Raw genomic sequence first — 20,516 nt, 5'->3', positions numbered from 1 at the left:
CCTTACTACAATTGCTATTCGTGGTGTTAAATTGTGCTGAGTAGGTGTACATGTAACATTAAAGCACTCAGATTTAATTGTCCTATACCCTTTAAAAAGATAATGCTAAAGTGTTGAAAGTTATGGGGAGATCTTTTATAGCCTATTTGCATAGCTTTTGTGGTATTTATTTGATGGAAAATCACAAAGGCAATTAAAAATGATAGACACAACTCCAGTGACTTACAGTTTCTATTCCACAGACAAAAGTGATTTTTGTTTGAATTCTTCATAAACATATTGTCTTCCACTTTGGCAAAAATGTAAAGTAAAATAACTTTAGGGTGTCATAAAATTAACAAAATATAGTGAAATATACTGTCACAATATCCCTGAATTGCATTTTCAAAAGTAGGCAAGTATGGATTATAAATAGGTCAGCCTGCTCTACTCTCCAATTGTTCTTACAGGATTTTTTTTTATTTGTATCAATATATTGTTAATTGTACAATGGTGCTAATTATATGCGATTATAGTAGAGGTATATAGGTCAGACTATGACACTTCAGAGTTACCTTTGATAAAGCTGCCATTTTGGTGCAGTGAAATGCGTTAGCCACTTTATTTTTAATGCTTTATCTGCTGGATGAACTTCTGGCTTGCAGTGCAATACCATGACCCACCTTTGCTTACTTTACACACTATATGCTGCTAGAACAAACTCCTTGGCTCACAGGTGATTTACACATGCATGCTCACCGTACTATTTGAGGATACAGTGTGGATTTACCATCTCAACAGCAGGAGACCATTCCTATATCAGTGCACTGACATGTAATTGTAAAAACCAACTTGAATATTGACTAATAAAGTAGGAGCAACAGCATTACTGTTTGGGACTTACTACAGCAGGGGGGTATATATAGGAATGGGAGTGGATATCACATCTGCAAAAATATCCAGCGGGGTTGCTTAAATGTTTTATATTGTGTGTATTATTTTTATTGCTTACTAAAAACAAATTTACTAATATTATATTCACTTGTAATTGTGATATTCTGTTACTTCATCATAGCTCTACCAGTATTTCCTCTATCAGACACACAGGATGATCACAGAAGTTTACTCTGGGATCTGCTTTCCCTTTCAGCAGACAAGGAAGGGTTGAGCTAGAGTAGAAGAAATAGGGGGGCCCTGCATAACCCCATTTCCACAATTATTATCACAGGGTTCCCTACTGGTAATATTTTACTTTAATACATTTGAACAGATCACATTTCCCAATACAATTTTGGGAATTATGATCTTTAGTAAAAAATGTGATAGTGAGGGCTTTTAGGAGTTTTTTACAAAAGCTCCTCCAATTACCCTTTCATACATTTAAGTGATACTAGAATATTGTTACATGGGTGTGAAAGCACCAATTTCACATTATTTTAGTAAAAATAATATTTATAAATGTGACCCTTAGTGATTGTTAGTCTGCTAATGCAACCTAGAACATAACTGCAAATAATACTTTTTTGAATCTGCGGAAATAACTAATGTGCCATTAGTTTTTAATAAACTGTTAAGTTTAACTCTTAAGGTTCCATTTCCTCTTCTTCCAAAGCAGACCACATTGGTATTACAACCAAAATATCCTAAAGATGTCATGACCATTGATATATCTGCTCCTCAATGACCTACTGTATTCATATTTGCACAATATCTCTCATTTCTTCAATTGAAAGCTTGCTGAAAAATGCTCACATCAACAGACCATTCCCATGTGAGTTTACTTATATAAGAAAGAACAATTTTTAACTTTACCTGTTAATGTATTTTTGAATTCATTTTCTTTTCCATAAATATTTCAGTCTGTGTAATGATTGTTTCATGCTAATAATTTTAGTATGTGTGTTACTGTAATCTACATTTGTGCAACCAAGAAGGGGTAATTTATACAACCGCTCCTGTTGACCACAACTTGCGTCAACCTTTTTTTCGTCATGGTTTAAATTTCTCCTTTGCTTAAAAAAATATTAAGTTACAGTATGTTTTATTGTTACAACCTTGGAAAATCCTACATACCACTACAGTGATCCACTTCTCAGTGCCCTTTCTATAAATATAAGTTCCTTTTTGCTTTCCCTTTTTGTTATAATGAATTACTATTCTGGGTGTTTCATTGCAATTGTCATCATACTATATATGCATGATTTAAATTCTACTGCAATAAGTTTTTACTATATATATATACATTTTATGGCATTGGGCTTTTTTATCTTGAATGAAATACATAAACCTAGAGCACTTAATTGCTTCCTCATATTTCTTTTTACGGGTGATGATAGAGACCAGAGGACTTTTGGAGATGGGCTTTTGTAAACAGCCTTACACTGGCTACAGGAAGTAGATGGAGAATTAGGTACCCCTCCTACAGATGAGTCCTCATACAGCTAGCCTCACTATGCCATTTGTTGTGACACACCACGTACAAGAGAGCAGTGCTACTCTCTCTCTAAATTTATATCTTGTTCACATTGATAAACTCTAGGAAACACCACTCAATCTGTACCCAGGGTCATAATGAGGGTGATGCAACATGGGAGGCAGCACAGGGCACTGCAGGATGGGGAGGTCAGTGCTGTTCTGGCTTGTCAATTTTCTGTTTATAATCATCCTTATTTGTAGCTTCTTATTTTTTTCCCCCAGCATCTCCTGGCCCTTTCACTGGCCCTCCAGCTGTAGTATCAGTCCTGATCACTAGTCAGCCCAGGCCAGGGATCCCTGGGGAGTAGGGGACCCCCCCAATAAAGGGATCCCCTTCTCCAGGGCACCCCTGGTCTATGCTGATAGCCCGGGGCTATCCCCACCACTCTTGGGCATTGGGTGGCAGGTTGATGGTGTAGGTGTGGTGTAAAATAAGAGAAGTATCAACATTGTTTTTACAGTAGAACTGCAGGTCCCAGCAAGCCTCCCCTGCATGATGGTACTTGGAGGACCACAAGTATCAGCATGCAGGACATTAAGGGCCCGCTGGCACCTGTAGTTCACCTGTAAAGAAATGTCTAAAAAAACACTAAACACTGATAACGTGATAGCTCTAGATTACTTACAGACCTATAACCTTGTTTTAAAGAGTACTGAAATAATTCACACAAATACAGATCCTAAAATAAATTACAATGTTTTACTTAAAAACAGCTTAATCATACATTTATATTCCCAGTGCAGACTTACAACAAAAAAAGATATAAGTTAGACCAACAACAGTAGGGAATACTTCTAATATAAATGTGTGACACCCAGTACAGAATACCAGGATAGCAGTCAGTCAATACTTCATGCATATGTAATGGCAATGGCACCCCCAACCCCATTCTGTGCTGTCTCCTCTCCTCTGTTCTCCGACTGCTCCCCCCTACCTCTATCTCTGGTCATAGTTATATCTTAATTTTGTTTATAACTTCAATTAATTAAATTAGTCCAATTTATCCATTTAATATTTGTATGTACTAGGTCCTCATTGGTCATCTGCTTTGGACATAATTTTGACATAATTCCGTGTTATCTTTCTTTTTCCATGTATGAATCAGACAAGGTCTCATGTAAGAATCAGACATTTAGCCTTCATTTCTGCTGATTGCAGTAAAATGCTATGCCAGGTAGGTCATTTGTTTATATAAAAGCTGAGACTTGCTACTATCAGCTATTCTGTGTGTGTTAAAACTTACATTTAAAATCTATTATTCTTATTGCTAAAACCATGTTTTACCAGTTTAACCTATACATATCTCTACAGTTAATCACACTTGCAGAGGAATAAAATACTAATCTCTACCCACTTGTTAATACATAATTTAACATGCTTTTAGGTAAAATATAAAACAAGATGGCTACTGCATCAGTCACACACTTGCTTACTTTAGGGAGGAAAGGGTAGGCCTTATCCTTTCTAGGCCTGAGGCCATTTGACAAGTGTGGCCTTCCACAACTCGCACAACAAATATATATATATATATATATATATATATATTCTCAATCATTTCTATATACTCTAAATTGCAGTGCAGGAAAATAAAGTAACATAAGCATGCATAAAGAAGTGAATTGTTAAAGGAATATGTACGTCCACATTATTATCATCTCCATCCTCTGAACATTCTACATAACTCCGAAGAAAGTTCATATCTCTCATAAATTGCATTGTCTAATTTCTTTTTAATGCATTGGAAAATATTCTTGAAGCATTTCACTAATATTTAGAAAATCAACAACATTATCAGTACAAAAAATATTAAACTTCCCAATGTGTGCATAATATTGATCAACCAATTTCAAACCCATGCAAACAAGGTACTGGGGTTCAACCATGTGAACCAACTGTCAGGGACCACACCTTCACATTTATTTTATTCAGCATAATTATTTTAACCCGAATAAATTAATTTAACCTTTCTTTTGTTATTTTTTCTACATCACAAGAATTGGTGATGTATGTATAACACTTTAACCCATATACCATTTGTAAATTAACACAATATTCTGAAGTTGCAGCTATAAGGTAGTCTGTGCTGCATTCATTTGTTTTTATTGCTTGAAGCTCTCTTTCCACAAATCTAAAACAACACATGGGATTTTCTATCTGGACACAAATTCCTGCAGAATTTCTTTGCTGTGAATGATGCTGTACATGATGTATGATTCCTATGACAATATCTGGATAACTTCATCAGGAGACTGTGAAGTACAGTACTCACAAACAATAAATGGTTAGATAAATGCAAGGTATCCAGGACACATTGAACTTGCTAATGATAATGAGATTAGTTGCAGAAGGGACACGGACATCAGTGATGGTCATCAATTGAATCAACTGAATCAGATTCAACAGTTCACTTCTGGGGATTGGTCATAAACAAATTGTTGATTAGGATAAGCAAGCATAGATATAGTAGTAAGCTTAAGCATTAAATCCACATCATCAGAGACAACAGTCTATGAGGTACAAATCTTAGAATTGTTAGTTAAAACATGCAAACATAGCTATAGCAATAAGCTCAGGCATTACATCAATATCATAAATCATCAAAGACAGCAGTCTTTGAGGTACACATCTAGAATAAAACAAATTAAAAAGACAAAACAGGAGAAAAAAAACAACATTTAGGTAGAAAGGAGGTAAGAGGGTTTGAGGGAGGAGGACCTGTGAGAACTGAGGGAGAAGGAGGAAAGAGCTGTGAGGGCAGTGGGTGCCGTTGGCTGACTGTCATCCCGCACTGTAGGTGTCATTGTGTAGCTTCTTGTTGCCACAGTGTGAGAGATTACAATTGTTTAACTCTGTTCTTGGCCAATTTGGATAAAATAATTGTTGCTTTAACAGCTTATAAAAAAGATTGGTTAGATGTGCTAAACATTGGGAAAGTCTGGTGACCATTTGGACATATTCACACTTTTAGAACCAAATTTCACACTCTCATCATCATACAATTCTTTCATAATTGCATACATAATTGACATTCATAATCACATATGCATTTTTTCCCTAGATCCTGCATTGCACTAACCTCATTACCAAGCTGCCAAGCTCTAAACATTGTTTTTTAATTACTTGGTTAACCCCCTGACTCATGGCACTACACTCTGTGCCATTCACAAGAGACCTTTTATTTCTCTGATACAAAATAATACTCCTTTATTTTCCTTTTTATTCCAGTCAGTCTCCTGACCTCTAAATGGGAATACTCTTTCCAGTCTCAAAGAAACATTATACTTACAATGAGAAACATAACATTTTTTCTAAGCATAAGTTTTTAGTGGGATACTAAACAATTATGTGGTAATATACCCTTGTATCATTTGCCATTTCACCAAACAAATTCACACAGCTTGCCCCTGTACTCTGTAGAGTTATTGCAGGCCACAATTAGCTACCTCAGCACTTTCAAATTACTTGCTCATACCCTCTATTTCACTTACATAAACTCTCGTCAATCCCATACAATTACTTATACAGTGTTACCCTTTAAAAAAATAACCTTTTTTTCACTTAAAAATTGTGACACGTCTGTCATAATGAAAACCCCAAAAAAACCTACCCCGTGTTACCTGTCTTTGTTATCAGATCAACAATTTCCCTTTGCTTTCTGTCCATTGTTATCAGACCAGCAACTTTACACCACCTATTACTAAAACCTACCCTGAGTTACCAGTCTTCATTGTCAGATCAACACTTTCCAAGCGCTATCTGTCCATCATTATCAGATCAACACCAAAATTATCTTGTTATCAGATATCTGCTGATCCTTTTCACAGTATCGACCATGTGGATTTTTCCCTTTGACTATGATATTACCCCTGCAACTCACATAACCAGATTCACGTCTCTCTACACATACTTCTCATAAAAGACATTAAAGAAATCCAAAAATACCTATGTCACCAATGCCCATCACCCTAACCCCTAAATAATTACTTATATTTCAATCTAATAGCAACAAAAAACCTAAACAATTTATCTGTCACAAAAAAACAATATTTCAATTTATTTCCATTAATTAGTGGAAAAACAAAATCAACTTCCAAAAAAGTTATTGAACTTAAAACATCAGAATTCTTGAATAAACAACTCAGTATTGCATATATCATAAAATATCAACAGACATTGATCTATGTTAATCAGACCATCCGCTAAATCTAACACAGCAAAATACAAATAATTAAAACACATTTAACACTTCGCCCAACAAGGGGTTTCTACCAACAGAGAGAAAGGTAGGAGAAGGAAAGGTGAGAGAATGTATGTGCAACCTTATTTTGATGGATTACTCACACGTGTTACATACACTGCTATCTATGGGCTAGTAGTGTGTGTGTGTGTGTGTGTTTTCCACTAGTGACAGAGGACCTCTTCTAATCCTATCTCTGAGTGGCAGCCAGAAGTGATACTCAAGTAGGATTCTTACCAGAAGCTACTGCCATAAAGGTCAGTCACAAACATGCACACATCTCTCAAACACAAATCAAAAACTTTGGTTTGCACAATTTTTTTTTCTGAGAATGAGCAGAAAAAGAAACAGAATATATCAATGCAATTCCTTGATACTTACAAGTTCAAGACACTTTACTCACAAGAAATTATTATAACAAAAAGTCTGTCCAATATCTGACAGATAATGCAATACCTCAACCATCCATTAATAATTTCAGAAATCAATGTATCAACAAAAGAATAATTTAAAGACAATCTCTCAATTAGCAAATTTAAAGAATACCAATTTTTATACACATCTTTATTTAAGGAGGGAGGAAAAGAAAAGCCACAGAACAAGAATAAAGTTTGTCAAATACCAACATGCTGCCCAGAGTATCAAAACGAAAAAGGGAGGAAGAAGCAGGCAGAGGTGGAGCAGGAGAAAAAACACTCAGAACCCACAGCACAAATTTTTACACAAAAGCTTATACTTAATTATAATTTATAAGCGAAAAACTTCAAACTAGAATGAAAAAATCCAGAACTCTCAATTAACACAAGCAAAGTTTAACTTACCACTCCATCAGAGACCGAGAGAGGAGGGGCAGGAAAAAACAATACCGCACTAAAAAAAATAATTTATGAGTAAAATAGCATACCACCTGCAGACTCTCTCTCTCTCCCTCCCTCAATCACTGAAATATAGTGGGCGATAACTGTGTTGAGATCTTGCTGGGGCCTCCATGATTGATAACGCAATAGATCTGGATTACTTAAAAACCTATAACCTTTTTATAAAGAGTACAGAAATAATTCACACAAATACAGATTCTAAAATAAATAACAATGCTTTTACTTAAAAACAGCTTAATCATACATTTATTTTGCCAGTGCATACTTACAACAACAAGAAAAATATTAGACCAACAGCAGTAGGGAATATTTCTAAAATAAATTTGTGACACCAAGTACTGAATAGCAGGATAGCAGTCAGTCAATACTTCATACATATGTAATGGCAACGGCAACCCCGAACCCCATTCTGTGCGCTCTCCTCTGTTCTCCGACTGCTCCCCACTCCCTCCCTCTGGTCATATTTATATCTTAATTTTATTTATACCTTCAATTAATTCAATTAGTTCAATTAATACAATTAATTTCCTATGTAAGATTCAGACATGGTCTCATGTAAGAATCAGACATTTTGCCTTCATTTCTGCTTATTGCAATAAAATGCTCTCAGTTAGGTCATTTGTTTATATAAAAGCTGAGACCTGCTAATGTCAGATGTTCTGTGTGTGTTAAAACTTACATTTTATAACTATTCTGCTTATTGCTAAAACAATGTATATAGCAGTTGAACCTAAACATATATCTGCAGTTAATCACACCTGCAGAGGTATAAAACACTAATCTCTACACACTTGTTAATACATCATTTAACATGCTTTTAGCTACAATATTAAACAAGATGGCTGCTGCATCAGACACACACTTGCTTACTTTATAGAGTAAAGGGTAGGCCTTATCCTCTCTAGGCCTGAGGCCATTCGACAAGTGTGGCCTTCCGCAACTCACACAACATATTTATAAATTCTCAATCATTTCTATATACTCTAAATTGCAGTGCAGGAAAATAAAGTAACATAAGCATGCACAAAGAAGTGAATTGCTGAAGGAATATGTATGTCCAAATATTCCTGTTTTATCAAAACACACACCATGAAAGTACAGTTTTATTACATAAATACACACACATACACACAGACATACTCAACTATATTACTAGAAGTGGTCCCCCTGTCCAAAGTAGGCATCCATGGTCTTCTTAAAACAAAAAAATGAATATCACGATCTACGCCCTGAAGAGGGGGACCATTCTATTGGGGGGTCCCCAACTCCCCAGGGTGCCCTGGCCTGGGATGACAAGAGTTCAGGACTGATGCTGCCATTGGGGGGCCTGGTGAAAGGGCTACCCTGGCTGTGGCATCAGCCCCCCCGCTAGAAAGGGTCCAGTGCTGGTTTTTATTATAGGGGGACCCTTATGCAATTTTTCCCCTTATAATTAAAACCAGGACTGGCCCTGCAGTCTGGTGCTGGTACCTAAATTATGGTGGAACCCTACTCATTTTGTTCCCCATAATTTTAGGCACCAGGACAGGTTGACATGTCTGGGGCTTGTTAGGCTATTGGGGCGGACCTTACAAGTTTTTTTCTAAATTAAGCCTTACAACACACTTCCCATTAATAAACATACATAAATCACTCAGATTTGTGAATGTTGAATGGCAACTCACAGCTCAGGAGGTGGTGCATTAAAAACAACTCCTGAGTCCCCGATTTGAGTGGAAAATGGCCAACTTTAGCAAAATGAATAATTGTAAATTGACAATTTGGATGAAATAAGTTAAAAGTACTTACGAATTGAGCCGATGGTGATATAATTTATATTGTTCAAAATGGTCAAATTTGCAGCATTAAACCACCCGATTTCAACACCAAAACAAACACAAATCACTCTACTTTAATGATAGTAATTTCCTGATTTGCAAAAAAGTGATATTGTCACCCAAAAATGCAAATCGGGACCAACACAAATCTTAGTAAATATACCCCTTAGAAAGACAGGAGAAAGTGTGTTTGAGGCCAGCAGCATGTCTTCCAGGACACTACTGTAGCTAGGCAGCAGAGAAGGATGGAGGAGCAGGGGGAGAAGGTTGTTGTGGGCCACCCTTGCAGGTAGGAGGATGAGGGAGGTAGTGAGGTGCCGGAGGTGGAGGTGGTCATATAGGAGGAGAAGGATGAGGTGGAAGAAGCTGATGCACCATTGCCAGGGAAAACCTGCACTGGCAGAAATGTCAGAGTAACCTATGAGAATTTTGTACTAGTGTGTGCAATGGTGAGAGTTTTCCCACCACCTTTTAAGGGACTCCCCTGGCCCAAAGGAAACAGATGTGGGAGGACTTCATTGACTCTGTGAACATAGTAAGCTCAATCTAGCATGATTTTGCCAATGTTATGAACATATTTTACAATGTAAAGCATGTATTAAAGCTGAATTTGGCAGATGAACAGAAACAGGCCAACAGGACAGGGGGTGGCAGACAAACACCCACCCACTTTACATCATATGTAGAAGAACTCAATCAGATTATTCAAACTGAAGTCCTCCCAGTGGTTCACATAGAGGACACAGACTTACCTCCAACCCAGGACCAATCAGTTTAGTAAACAATTTTAACACCACATTATCTATAACTAATAAATTCAGTTTGTGCTGCAAATATACCAGGCCTCACCAATATGCACACCTCCTGCTGTTGTTAAACAACATATCCCAGCATATTAAGACAACCTTTCACCATTGACTTTGGTTTGCAATGTCACGGCATGTTTGTGAGGTTTTGTTTGAAGTGGTTGCAGGTTAAATCAGAAAAATTGGGAACACTAAAATATAGTTTGTAGATTAGTATGCAACAGAAATACATTCATTATGTCACTTAACAGTAATGAGGGTAGTATCATGACATGTATTCACATATCTGTAACACCATGTAATGTGGCCTAAATAATACCAATGATTTCTCGGCAAAATATTTATTTCATATTAATGTACTTTTGCCACATACAAATTCTTTATGAAAACATTTGTGGTTTAGCCAGGATATAATGGGTTTAAATATTAGGCACTGTTAAATGTTTTTTTAATTATGATTTTGTACCAAATCTTTAAAAATATTTCCATCACAGCCACATCCACCAAGTCCAGCTCCACCAAAGCTAGCTCCATCAACACCAGTTGTCCATCTTGATGACCCTGATCAATAGGACATCATAATATAGCCTGTGGATAGCCTGTGGAAGACAATAGGGATGTGGTAACTGTGGCACTCAGTAGTTACAACACACATCACCACAGCTCACACCCACACCATAGAATGCACCAACTGTGGAGGAATTGTCACATTCCAAAATACAAAAGTGGCATTTATAAAAAAAGCAGATGGAACAAATGGATAGCATTAGTCATCAACTATGTAGAATCTCAAATGCCAACAGAGTCGCTCAGGATATTAGGATTAGAATGGTCAGTAATATAGATTTGTCCCTGGTTGTAGATTACACCGTGAATTAGTTGGTCAAAGAGCTGCATTTAAGGCACCATCAGTATCCACAGTAAGCAGTGTGCCACCATCCTCAGTGTCTGACACACCTACTACTTCCTCCCAGCGTAGCCTGAATAGTCCTGGAGGCCTAGGTAAAGATCAAGGTAGGGGGTGTGGAGCCTCTGGGACAAAAACATAAATATGTAAAATTGTATGTCATCAATTGTTATAGCTATGTGGCTGACACAAATATTTTGAATGTCACATGTTTCTAAAGACATTGCTTGTCACAGTAAAAACTTTAAATCTATGTTATGTGCTTTTTTAAACAGATTCATAACAGTATATTGTGTGCAGTCAAAAACACAAAAAGGGTTAACATTGATATTTTTTTACTATGTTTTAAAAGTGATTATGTTATAAGGAACTTATACAGGTTGGATCACACAGCTGCATTTGAACGCAGCAGGTCACAATGTTTGTGCTTTGTGCATGCATATGCACTGCAGTGCATGAACCAGCTTTTGCAATTGGGAAGTGATCGCAGTGAACACGCAGTCCCATCTCATAGCGATTGACATGAGTTGACCATTTGGGGGTGGAGAGGAGGGGTGGTTGGCGGAAAGTAGACATGCCTTTGCATTTGAACGCCGTTACAGGGGCATGCATAATTAAGCCCCCTCAATTGCATACACTGGCAGAGGTCTAAATGGCGACAGGAAGATTAGCAGTTTGTGAGGTAGGTTCAGGTCAACCACAACTGTGCATATGGTTCCGATGTTACTCAATGTTACTGATGTTTTTCACTGACTTGTGGATGCATGTCATGGGAAGTGGGCAGCTTTATACAGTGATGAGATTATTGGTATAGTGCTGAAGTTGCCGTATGATTGCATTCATTAGCATATTTTCACAGCTAGTGGGTGCATGCAAACGTACCCATGTGATCCATGCTGAATCAGGGCCTAAGTACCAAAGATTAGTGGGTTGCACATATATTACACCAAACAAAACACATGTACAGTAGTTTGCTTTTTGTGTTAAACAGCACTTACCAAACATTCACTGACCTCAAAACTTAAGCAAGTACATCTCAAGGCCCTTCTAAAAATGACCCTATAATGACAGTATATTTTAAAAGTAGTACTTATTAATATGCACTAATAAACATATGTCTCTATATTGATATTTACTAAATTCTCACTTACTTGAGATATTCTTGTGAATTATTGTCCTGCTGATATCATTCCCCACCTCTGTAGTGCCCACGTCCTCTGATGGGATAGGATTTGGCTCCTCCACAACTGCTTCAATTTCCCCAAGGTCCTCATGCCCTTGACCTAGGGCAAAGTTATGGAGCATGCAGCATGTCTAGATTATATCTCCTACTTTCCAGGCATCAAAAAATATGGACTCCATATGACCATTTCAAACAATACAACAGGCTCTTGAGCATGCCAAATGTCCCCTCGATGACTTTGTGGGTGGCAATGTTTGCGCTATTGTACCGGAGCTGAGAAGAGCCTTGTGGTATCGATAGAGGTATCATGAGCCAAGTTTGACACCCATATCCTAAGTTAACTGTATTTTTGAAGGGATTGTAAATGAAAAACAAAATACTGTCCAAACAATAAAAAGCACTATAATACCTTCTATAGCACATGTGGTTAATTTAAAGGATAAGTAGCATTTGCAGTTGCAGATTTTTTAAAGTTGCAGTACTGCATATTTTGTGGTATTAAATATGCTTACAAAACTACCTACACTTATATGGGGTAATTATATTTGCTCAACATTAAAAGGGCAGATTCAATTGGGGGCGAGAATAACAAAAATCCGGCACCTGCGAGGTTTTCCTGCAGGTGCTGGATTTTTGCTATTCAATTAGGTGCATGTTTTTTTTTTATTTTGAGCCCCGGGAGGTTTTTATTCTCGCACCTCCAGAGCAAGTGTGATTTTTTCTAAAATCGTAAATTTTAGGAAAAATCAGTGGGACTTGCTCTGGGACCCCAGCAGCACCCTCCCTGAGGACTAAGGGCCTGATTCAGACCAGTTGCAAGCGCTGAGCGCTCACAACCAGGTCAATGGTGGCCCACAGCGCATGCGCACGACGGAGCCGACTCTGTTGTGCGCTTGCGCGAGACCCGGCTAGCGATGGGCAATCTGTTGCTCCAGGTCTCGCACCAAAGGGGGCTTGCTGTCGATGTTGAGTGACAGCTCGCCCCCTTTGGTGGGTGGGCTGGGGGGGTAGCTGCCAAAATGGAGGCATTCCCATGAGAACGCCTACCATTTGGGGACTGCCCCACTGACATCACAAGTGATGTCAGTGGGAGAGCTTTCGGCTCTTTTTGAGCCGAAAGCTCTCTGGGGCTTGCGGCCAGGAGACCCTACTACATGGGTCTCGTCGCAAGCCCAGTGGTTGCGATGGTCTTGACCATCGCAACTATCATCCTGGCCACTTGCATTAGCTGTGGGTGGTCACCCACAGCTATGCGAGCGGCCAAGAGGCCGCTCCAAAAAAAAAAAAGCCCGGCCCTGATTCAGAGCGAACACTCTGTCAGAGCGACCAGGTCTGAATCAGGCCCTAAATATGTAATTTGAAGATTCCAATTAGCTTAATTATTCCACAATTATTTACCTTCTGCAGTGCTGTATTCTGCATACAATGTCGGAAGCCATGTCTTCTGCAGCAGGGTGAATATGTCAGTATGTGTGAGTGTTTGTAAGTGTGTATAGGTAAGTGTCTGTGTATGAGTGCTGTATGTGTGCTACCCCCGGTGTGTTTGGCCCTCCAGTGTCTATGTGCCCTTCCAGAATGGGTGCTGATAGAACTACATCTCCCAGCAGCCCTTGCCCTTCCCAACAGCCCCTGGAGCCTTCCAGAAGCTTCTGGGACTCCCAACAGCCCCCTCTCCAGTGAGAAGATAGAGGGGAGGCCACCAGAAGCCACAAAGACCACCGGAGACCCTCGAGGCAGGTAAGTGCATATTTTTTTTTTTAACGCAGTGAATAGTTTTCAGAGCTAAAAACCTAATGACCACTTTTTTTAATTGGATGCTGTGGGTATTTCAAGGTATTCCTCACAAAACCTCATGCCCAATTGAATATGTCCCATAGTGTGTTAGCCATTAAACTCATGCTTGTTCATATCTGTACATAAAGAAAGTAAAAGACACATGATACAGTAAAAATAAATGATATGGGGATACAGCAAGTGCAACATACCAAGTAGCCAGCCCTCCAGCATGTGTCCTTCTTCAAACTTCTCCCACAGTTATGACTGGCACAGGATATAGGCATCATGGCAAGACCCAAGGTAACCTGTAACCACAGGTTAGTGTTGCGGACCACCTGCACATTGAGGTAGTGGTAACCATGTCTATTTACATAGACATATCACCTCATGTGAGGTGATCTGATCCCAATGTGGGTGCAGTCTATACTGACTGAAATGAGCCTGTGGCAAAAAAAAGTGCAGGGCACAAATTAATGTATGCAGCCCAGACACTGCATAGTTGCTACTAGCCAGAGGCTCCAAATCATCTCTCATCTGCTCATATAAGTTCAGGAGGTTTGTCTGGGGTTCAACCTAAAAAGCTCAACCACCTCCTGATCTGAGAGAGAGTCCAGGTCCACTCTGGCATGATAGCCTAATAGGTACCTGGATCTGGTGCTACTCCTGCGCCCACCTCCTGCACATCTCTTTCAAACTAAGTACTCCAGACACATACAGCTCAAAACTGCTCTGTGAAAACGCCATTGCTACAATCCACACAGGTGCAATTACTGTGGGTGTGATATATATAGTGTTGTAATTGCCCATTAGTGTGTTCTCCTGTGCAAATCAGCCTCACATGTTGATTTACAGTCAACTGAACCTCTTGTATTGTTTTTGCGATTCTTGGTAAGGTTTCGGGTGGAAGTTTATAACTTGCACTCTATTACATTGCTGAGTTATATATTGTAAATTGGAATATATTTGAAAGCAATTTTGATACTCATGAGTTGTGGGATTGTGGGAAACATGTGAGTTTATATGATCTTGCACCCTATTTCATTTGCGAGTTTACCAAAAACTTGCGGCTTATTACATTTACCCCTGTATTTGGCAGTGACACCTGGGTAACAATGGTATAATGGGATCTGTACCCTTTCATCATACAGGACAAATCTCATTTGTCATGGCCCTTCCCCATGAGGCCACCCCTCTATTTCAGGCATGCATATTATGTCCCTATTTGAATACTTGTGTATGTGGGGGGAGGCGCCAATGCTATTTCTGGCCCAGGCACAATATAGTCTAGGTACGGCTCTGTCTGTGCCAGAAACACCAAACTGTGACTTTCAATGAACTGGAATTAGTTTTAAATATGCACAAAGTCACAAATCAAGCACAATGATACTTGCACACAAATGTACAAGTGTTTCATATAAATGTAATCAGTGCAGTATTGCACAGTGGTTTTGTCACATGCATCTAAGGTGCACCTTCAAGCAATAAAAAATAGAGGTGTAAATTATGTTTACCACAAGCCAAGTCACACGGGACCTGGCACCCCCAGAAGAGGTGCTGTTTGGAATGACTGCAGCAATACTCTATGCGGACACATCTGTAGTCTTCAGCATTCCCCTATGTTCTATTGTTTATTCCTGTGTGTGACCCTGACTTATTCCCGACCTCTCACTAGTTTTATCCCTTGGCTCTAATCTGTACTGCTCATTTTTTTTCTTGGCTTGTGACCTGACCTTCCTATTGATAGATCATTTTGAATTTAGCATTTATTTTCCATTACCAGATCCAAGTCCTGATATAGCAGCAGATGCAATACCGATTTTTATGCAAATTGTTATAGAGTACACACATCTCAAAGTGAGTGACAAGTAGCCAGCATTTGGGGGAGGTAACGAGGGTGTGTGGTGGGGGGGTTAAGCAAATGCAATTGTATCTGAGCATTCAAACACTCTTTCATGGGAGTGCATAAATTAGCTATTGCAATCGCCTTTGCAGCATAGGGTCTCTGGGCCTGATTAAGACCCACTCAAGAGCGCTGACCATCAAGACCATCGCGACCATCTTCCTGGCTGCTCGCTATAGCTGTGGGTGGTCATCCACAGCTATACGAGTGGCCAGAAGGCCGCTCTAAAAATCAAGAAGGACGGCCCTGATTCAGAGCGAGTGCTCTGTCAGAGCGTCCGGCTCTGAATCAGGGCCTCTGTTCATTTTTTGCAGCTAGTCAGACCTGCCACAAGAGCTGGATGTGCATTGATGATACTGATATTTATCATTGTGTACATCATAAGATGGATATGAGTAGGCAGTTGGGTGTCCATATGTTCGGGTAAGTTTTGGAAAGCATAAGCATATTTTTGCAGCTTTGTTCCATGTGTAATCACAGATGTCATTGCAATAACATATGTTGCTAAATTAGGCACCCAGTTTGCTGACTACTCTTTGCTATCCTGCTTGGAACCAACATTGGCAGTAGCATCCTGCGTATTGGGTGAAGCAAAGTAAATTGCTACTTGTGTGGGTCCCTGGTGAAACCCTCCAGTATTTTGTACTCCGTAACCCTGTTTTTGATTGTACCAATCTTAGTAGTTCACTACATTCAACATTTTAGTCCATAATAAAGACAAGGGAGGGAACTGCACAGCGTGGGTTTAGCCTGAACAATTCAGCAAGCATTGGGAGAGAATGACAGGCACAGCAGGTGTGGAGAATAAAGGAGGGGTTGAGTTTGGAGTTGTTAATGTAATTAGAAAAGTGATGACATTTTGTTAATGGCTTTATATGCTAGTTGAAATATTTTTTATTGCATTGATAACCAATGTAAGTGCAACTATACAAATCTGTATAATGGAATATTTTACAGTGAAAATTAGTAAAGAGTCTACATGTAAAATATAGAACAGCCAGGAAATCTGGTAAAAGGAATCTCAGTAGAAAAGGAAATGCAATAGTCAATGAAGAAGCTTGACATGGAGTAACCATAATAAAATGTATCTCACTTAATTTCACACATTACTAAATAATTAATAGTAGTTGTTCCTCTGGTCTGGTGTTATTATACAAAAACTGCATTGCATAGGTATATGTAAATTACATGACTTCTTTAGTTTTCAAACAATTGAGATCCACACTATAATCCCACACAGGACCACAGTATCACATATAGATCTGCTTAAATTCAGAGACAGCCCTATATTTTTATAGTATGTTACTTACCCTAGACACACTGATTTTTTCCCATAATCCACATGAAAAGATGTAACCCAGTTATGGCATGTAATTATTCCACCTATAATGATGTGTCCATCTTTAAAATATGTATTTTCAAATATATATTTATTTTTCAGAGAAAGATGACATCCAGGTGTTGGGGTCTGAACCTCAGATGAGTAGAGCATGATGCTAAGGACACACAGCCAGGTCATTTTATATGGAAACATGAAATATAATATTGAATGGCAGAAATGTAGTTTTAATTGTGTCCTCTTCCTTAAATTGCCTCATTAACAGCTGCATAATTGTAATAAAAAACAGATAACACTCAGGAAACTAAATTTGTCCAGTTACATTTACAGTCACTTTGTGTAACAAATGTTGCATATGTATTTAAATATATTTTTCAGATCATAGCACCTTTAATAGACAGAAAGGAAACATTCTTATGCATGTACATTACTATAGTTATATTAATATTGCTCATGACCAATGCTGGCACGGTTTTTATACTTGACAATTATGACTTGTATATTTTGTCAAATTAAAAAATTTAAAAAGGAAATACAGATATGTATGTTTGTATATATTGCACAAGCACAGTCATGTTCTTATATTAAGGCAGAATAGAATAATTGAAAGTAAAAAAAAAAATAAACTGACATTTTTTTTCTTCCTCTTCCTGTTAGGACAAAACTGACAATTTACTGCTTTAGTCTATGAGAGATATTGAGAGATTTTTGGCGAAGGCAAAACTCAGGGTAGAGGACGAATTCAGACTTGGGGTTTATTTTGTCAGGTAGCTCTTGTTCCAGTTTAAGCCCTTTTGAGTTTAAAGTCCTTGAAAAACTTACAGTTTTTTTAACAATTAGCTAATATAATTCCCATTTTCAGTATAGGAAATTCAATTTGTTTCATATATCAAGTAGTTTTCTCCAGGGGTTGTACTGTAAATGGCTTCAGTTCAGAGCACCAACATGGCTGACTTTTTCCCACATCCAGTTTTTATTCTATAAACTTTAGGGGAATTAAATATATCTAAGTGATACAGTCAGGGGGATGCTTTGGGGTTGATAGGCGCACATTGTCACTATAACTAGCCCTTTCACCGCTCTCATTAATGAGTTTTATTGTCCACTTCGAGAGGAGGCAGAGGTGACTGTTATAGCATGAGCTCATGGCATCACTATTTTATTCATGGCTGGGAGAGGGAAGTTCAAAGGTGCTTTGTAGTATATATATATATATTATCCTGCTGGCTTAGTTGGGCATGTTACTACCTCACATAACACCAGGGCAGGACACCTAACAAGGCTGACAGCATTACTATTCAACCCCACTGAGCTCATTGTATGGCTCACCACCATCCCCCACCATCATTCACTTCTATTCAGTTGTCACACATGCTGAGTCTGCTATTGACATTTTACACATTCCCTGCTGTAATTTGCACATTAGACATTGTATTGTACATATTGCAGGGCATCCTGCATCATCATGCTGCCCTGATGCTTACTCATTTCTAACAATATGGCCGCACATTATATGCCATATTGCAGGGTCGAGCTGCTGATCCTGGTGCATTGGCAGCACAGGGTGCTCACCAACAACAGTGAAAAACAGTAGGTATACACTGATGCTTGCCATGACATACTACATAAGCATATATTTCATCTGTGGAGATTTGTTGCAGCAGGGGTAAATGTCTTTTTCTGGCTGAAAAGCACTAAATGTGTTCTCTGTGTATTATTTGGTCTTGTTAAGTTTGGGTGTGGTCAGTGGCATCCCTTCCCATGCTGACACCCAGTGAGGGGAGGGATGCCATGCATGCGGTGAAGTCATGCGCTGCCAAAAAAGGGGTGTAGCCTTGCAGGATGGGGGCATGCCCTCAAAGGTAGGGGCATAGCTGCATGGAAGGGACGTGGCCTCGTAGCTCAATCATAGGCCGGTGGTTATCACTGGGGTGGTGGGGGCTGCTGGAGGTGCGGAGTGCCTGCTCCTTCACTGTTACAAGAGCCAAGTACTGAACTTAATGCTGCCACTGGGTGTGGTATAGATTTATAAGCTCTGGCTGCTAAGGTAAGAGTGTATCTGTGTTAGTCTATATAAGTCCAATTAAAGAAACAGTGCTTTCATTATTGCAGGGTAGTGGAGTGTCATATGAATAAATGTGTTGACTGCAAAGAAAACACAATGTAGTTCAAGTAAACCAGGGAAGTTTGTTGCTCTCCGTATTGTGAACAAACAATTAATTTGCAAGACTGTATAAACCCACTTAAAGGGGAAGTGTTTTGTTGGTGTGTTGTGCCTCTTTAGAAAGTAATAAGCAGTGGCCACTGGCAGCTAGATTATATTAGCATCCACACACTGTCTGTTGGTGTATGATAAGGTACATTAGGCCCAATTTTGCTACTTAGTCAACTCAGAGAGCAAGAGGGAGGAAATCCTCCAAGCTAGTGAGCAACAAACTGTTGCATACAGAGCTCATTTAGCTGTGACTGGGTGAATGCAGGACTGTCATGATGCAGAAGATGACCCCATCAGTCTATGTTGAGGCATTTCTGTTGTCTTTTGAAATGATGGCAACTTGGCTTAAATAGCCAATGAAGGAATGGGTGGCACAATTGGCTCCTTATTTTTTGGGTGAAGCACAGCGAGCCTATGTGGAAATGCACAAAGCTCTGATTGCAAATTATCAGCAGTTAAAAGCTGAAATTCTGGTGCAGGTAGGGGTGAAAGGGCCTGGGAAAGAACACTGTTTCTATGAATGGTAATATAGGCCAGGATCTGTAACATGTGCTCTGCTAGTCGATCTGGCAAAGTTAAACAAGAGTTATTTAGAGCCTGGACAAATACAAGATATTTCTTTGGAATCCACACAAGTATTCAAAATAATATCCAACATGAAAAAAGACCGAGGGTAAATGTAATAGGTTGCAAATTTGTTAAAAATGCGAGTTAAGCACTAAACTCACATTTTTTATTCACTGGCAAATGTAATAGGGTGCGACTATAGTAAAATCTTTACTATAACTCACAAAAAACATCTTGCATCCAGATGGTTTCCTATTTTCTAGATAGAACTCAGGCAATGTAATAGAGTGTGAATGCTTCACTCGCACATATTACTGCCTAAGAACTTGCAAAAATACAGGTCGTAGTAACACAGAACCATGCACCATGATATATGTGCATATTTCTGTTTATAAATATTTAAATAATTTTGTACTAAAAAAAAGACATGCACCCC

General features: G+C 38.8%; 1 protein-coding gene across 1 annotated transcript in view; it reads right to left on the bottom strand.

Moving 5' to 3' along the window:
* The window catches only part of LOC148479262 (vomeronasal type-2 receptor 1-like), a 76,228-nt gene that overhangs the window by 37,642 nt on the left and 18,070 nt on the right, over nt 1-20,516 (bottom strand). The window contains exon 2 of the mRNA XM_088454678.1: nt 12,252-12,383. Within this exon, the coding sequence (XP_088310804.1) occupies nt 12,252-12,383 (132 nt within the window). The remainder of the gene's footprint in view (nt 1-12,251; nt 12,384-20,516) is intronic.

Source organism: Taudactylus pleione, unplaced genomic scaffold (genome assembly GCF_031769625.1).
Source record: "Taudactylus pleione unplaced genomic scaffold, aTauple2 ptg000627l, whole genome shotgun sequence".
NCBI classification, from domain to species: Eukaryota; Metazoa; Chordata; class Amphibia; order Anura; family Myobatrachidae; genus Taudactylus; species Taudactylus pleione.
The sequence above is the reverse complement of the archived record's forward strand: the minus strand, read 5'-3'. Positions and strand labels throughout refer to the sequence as shown.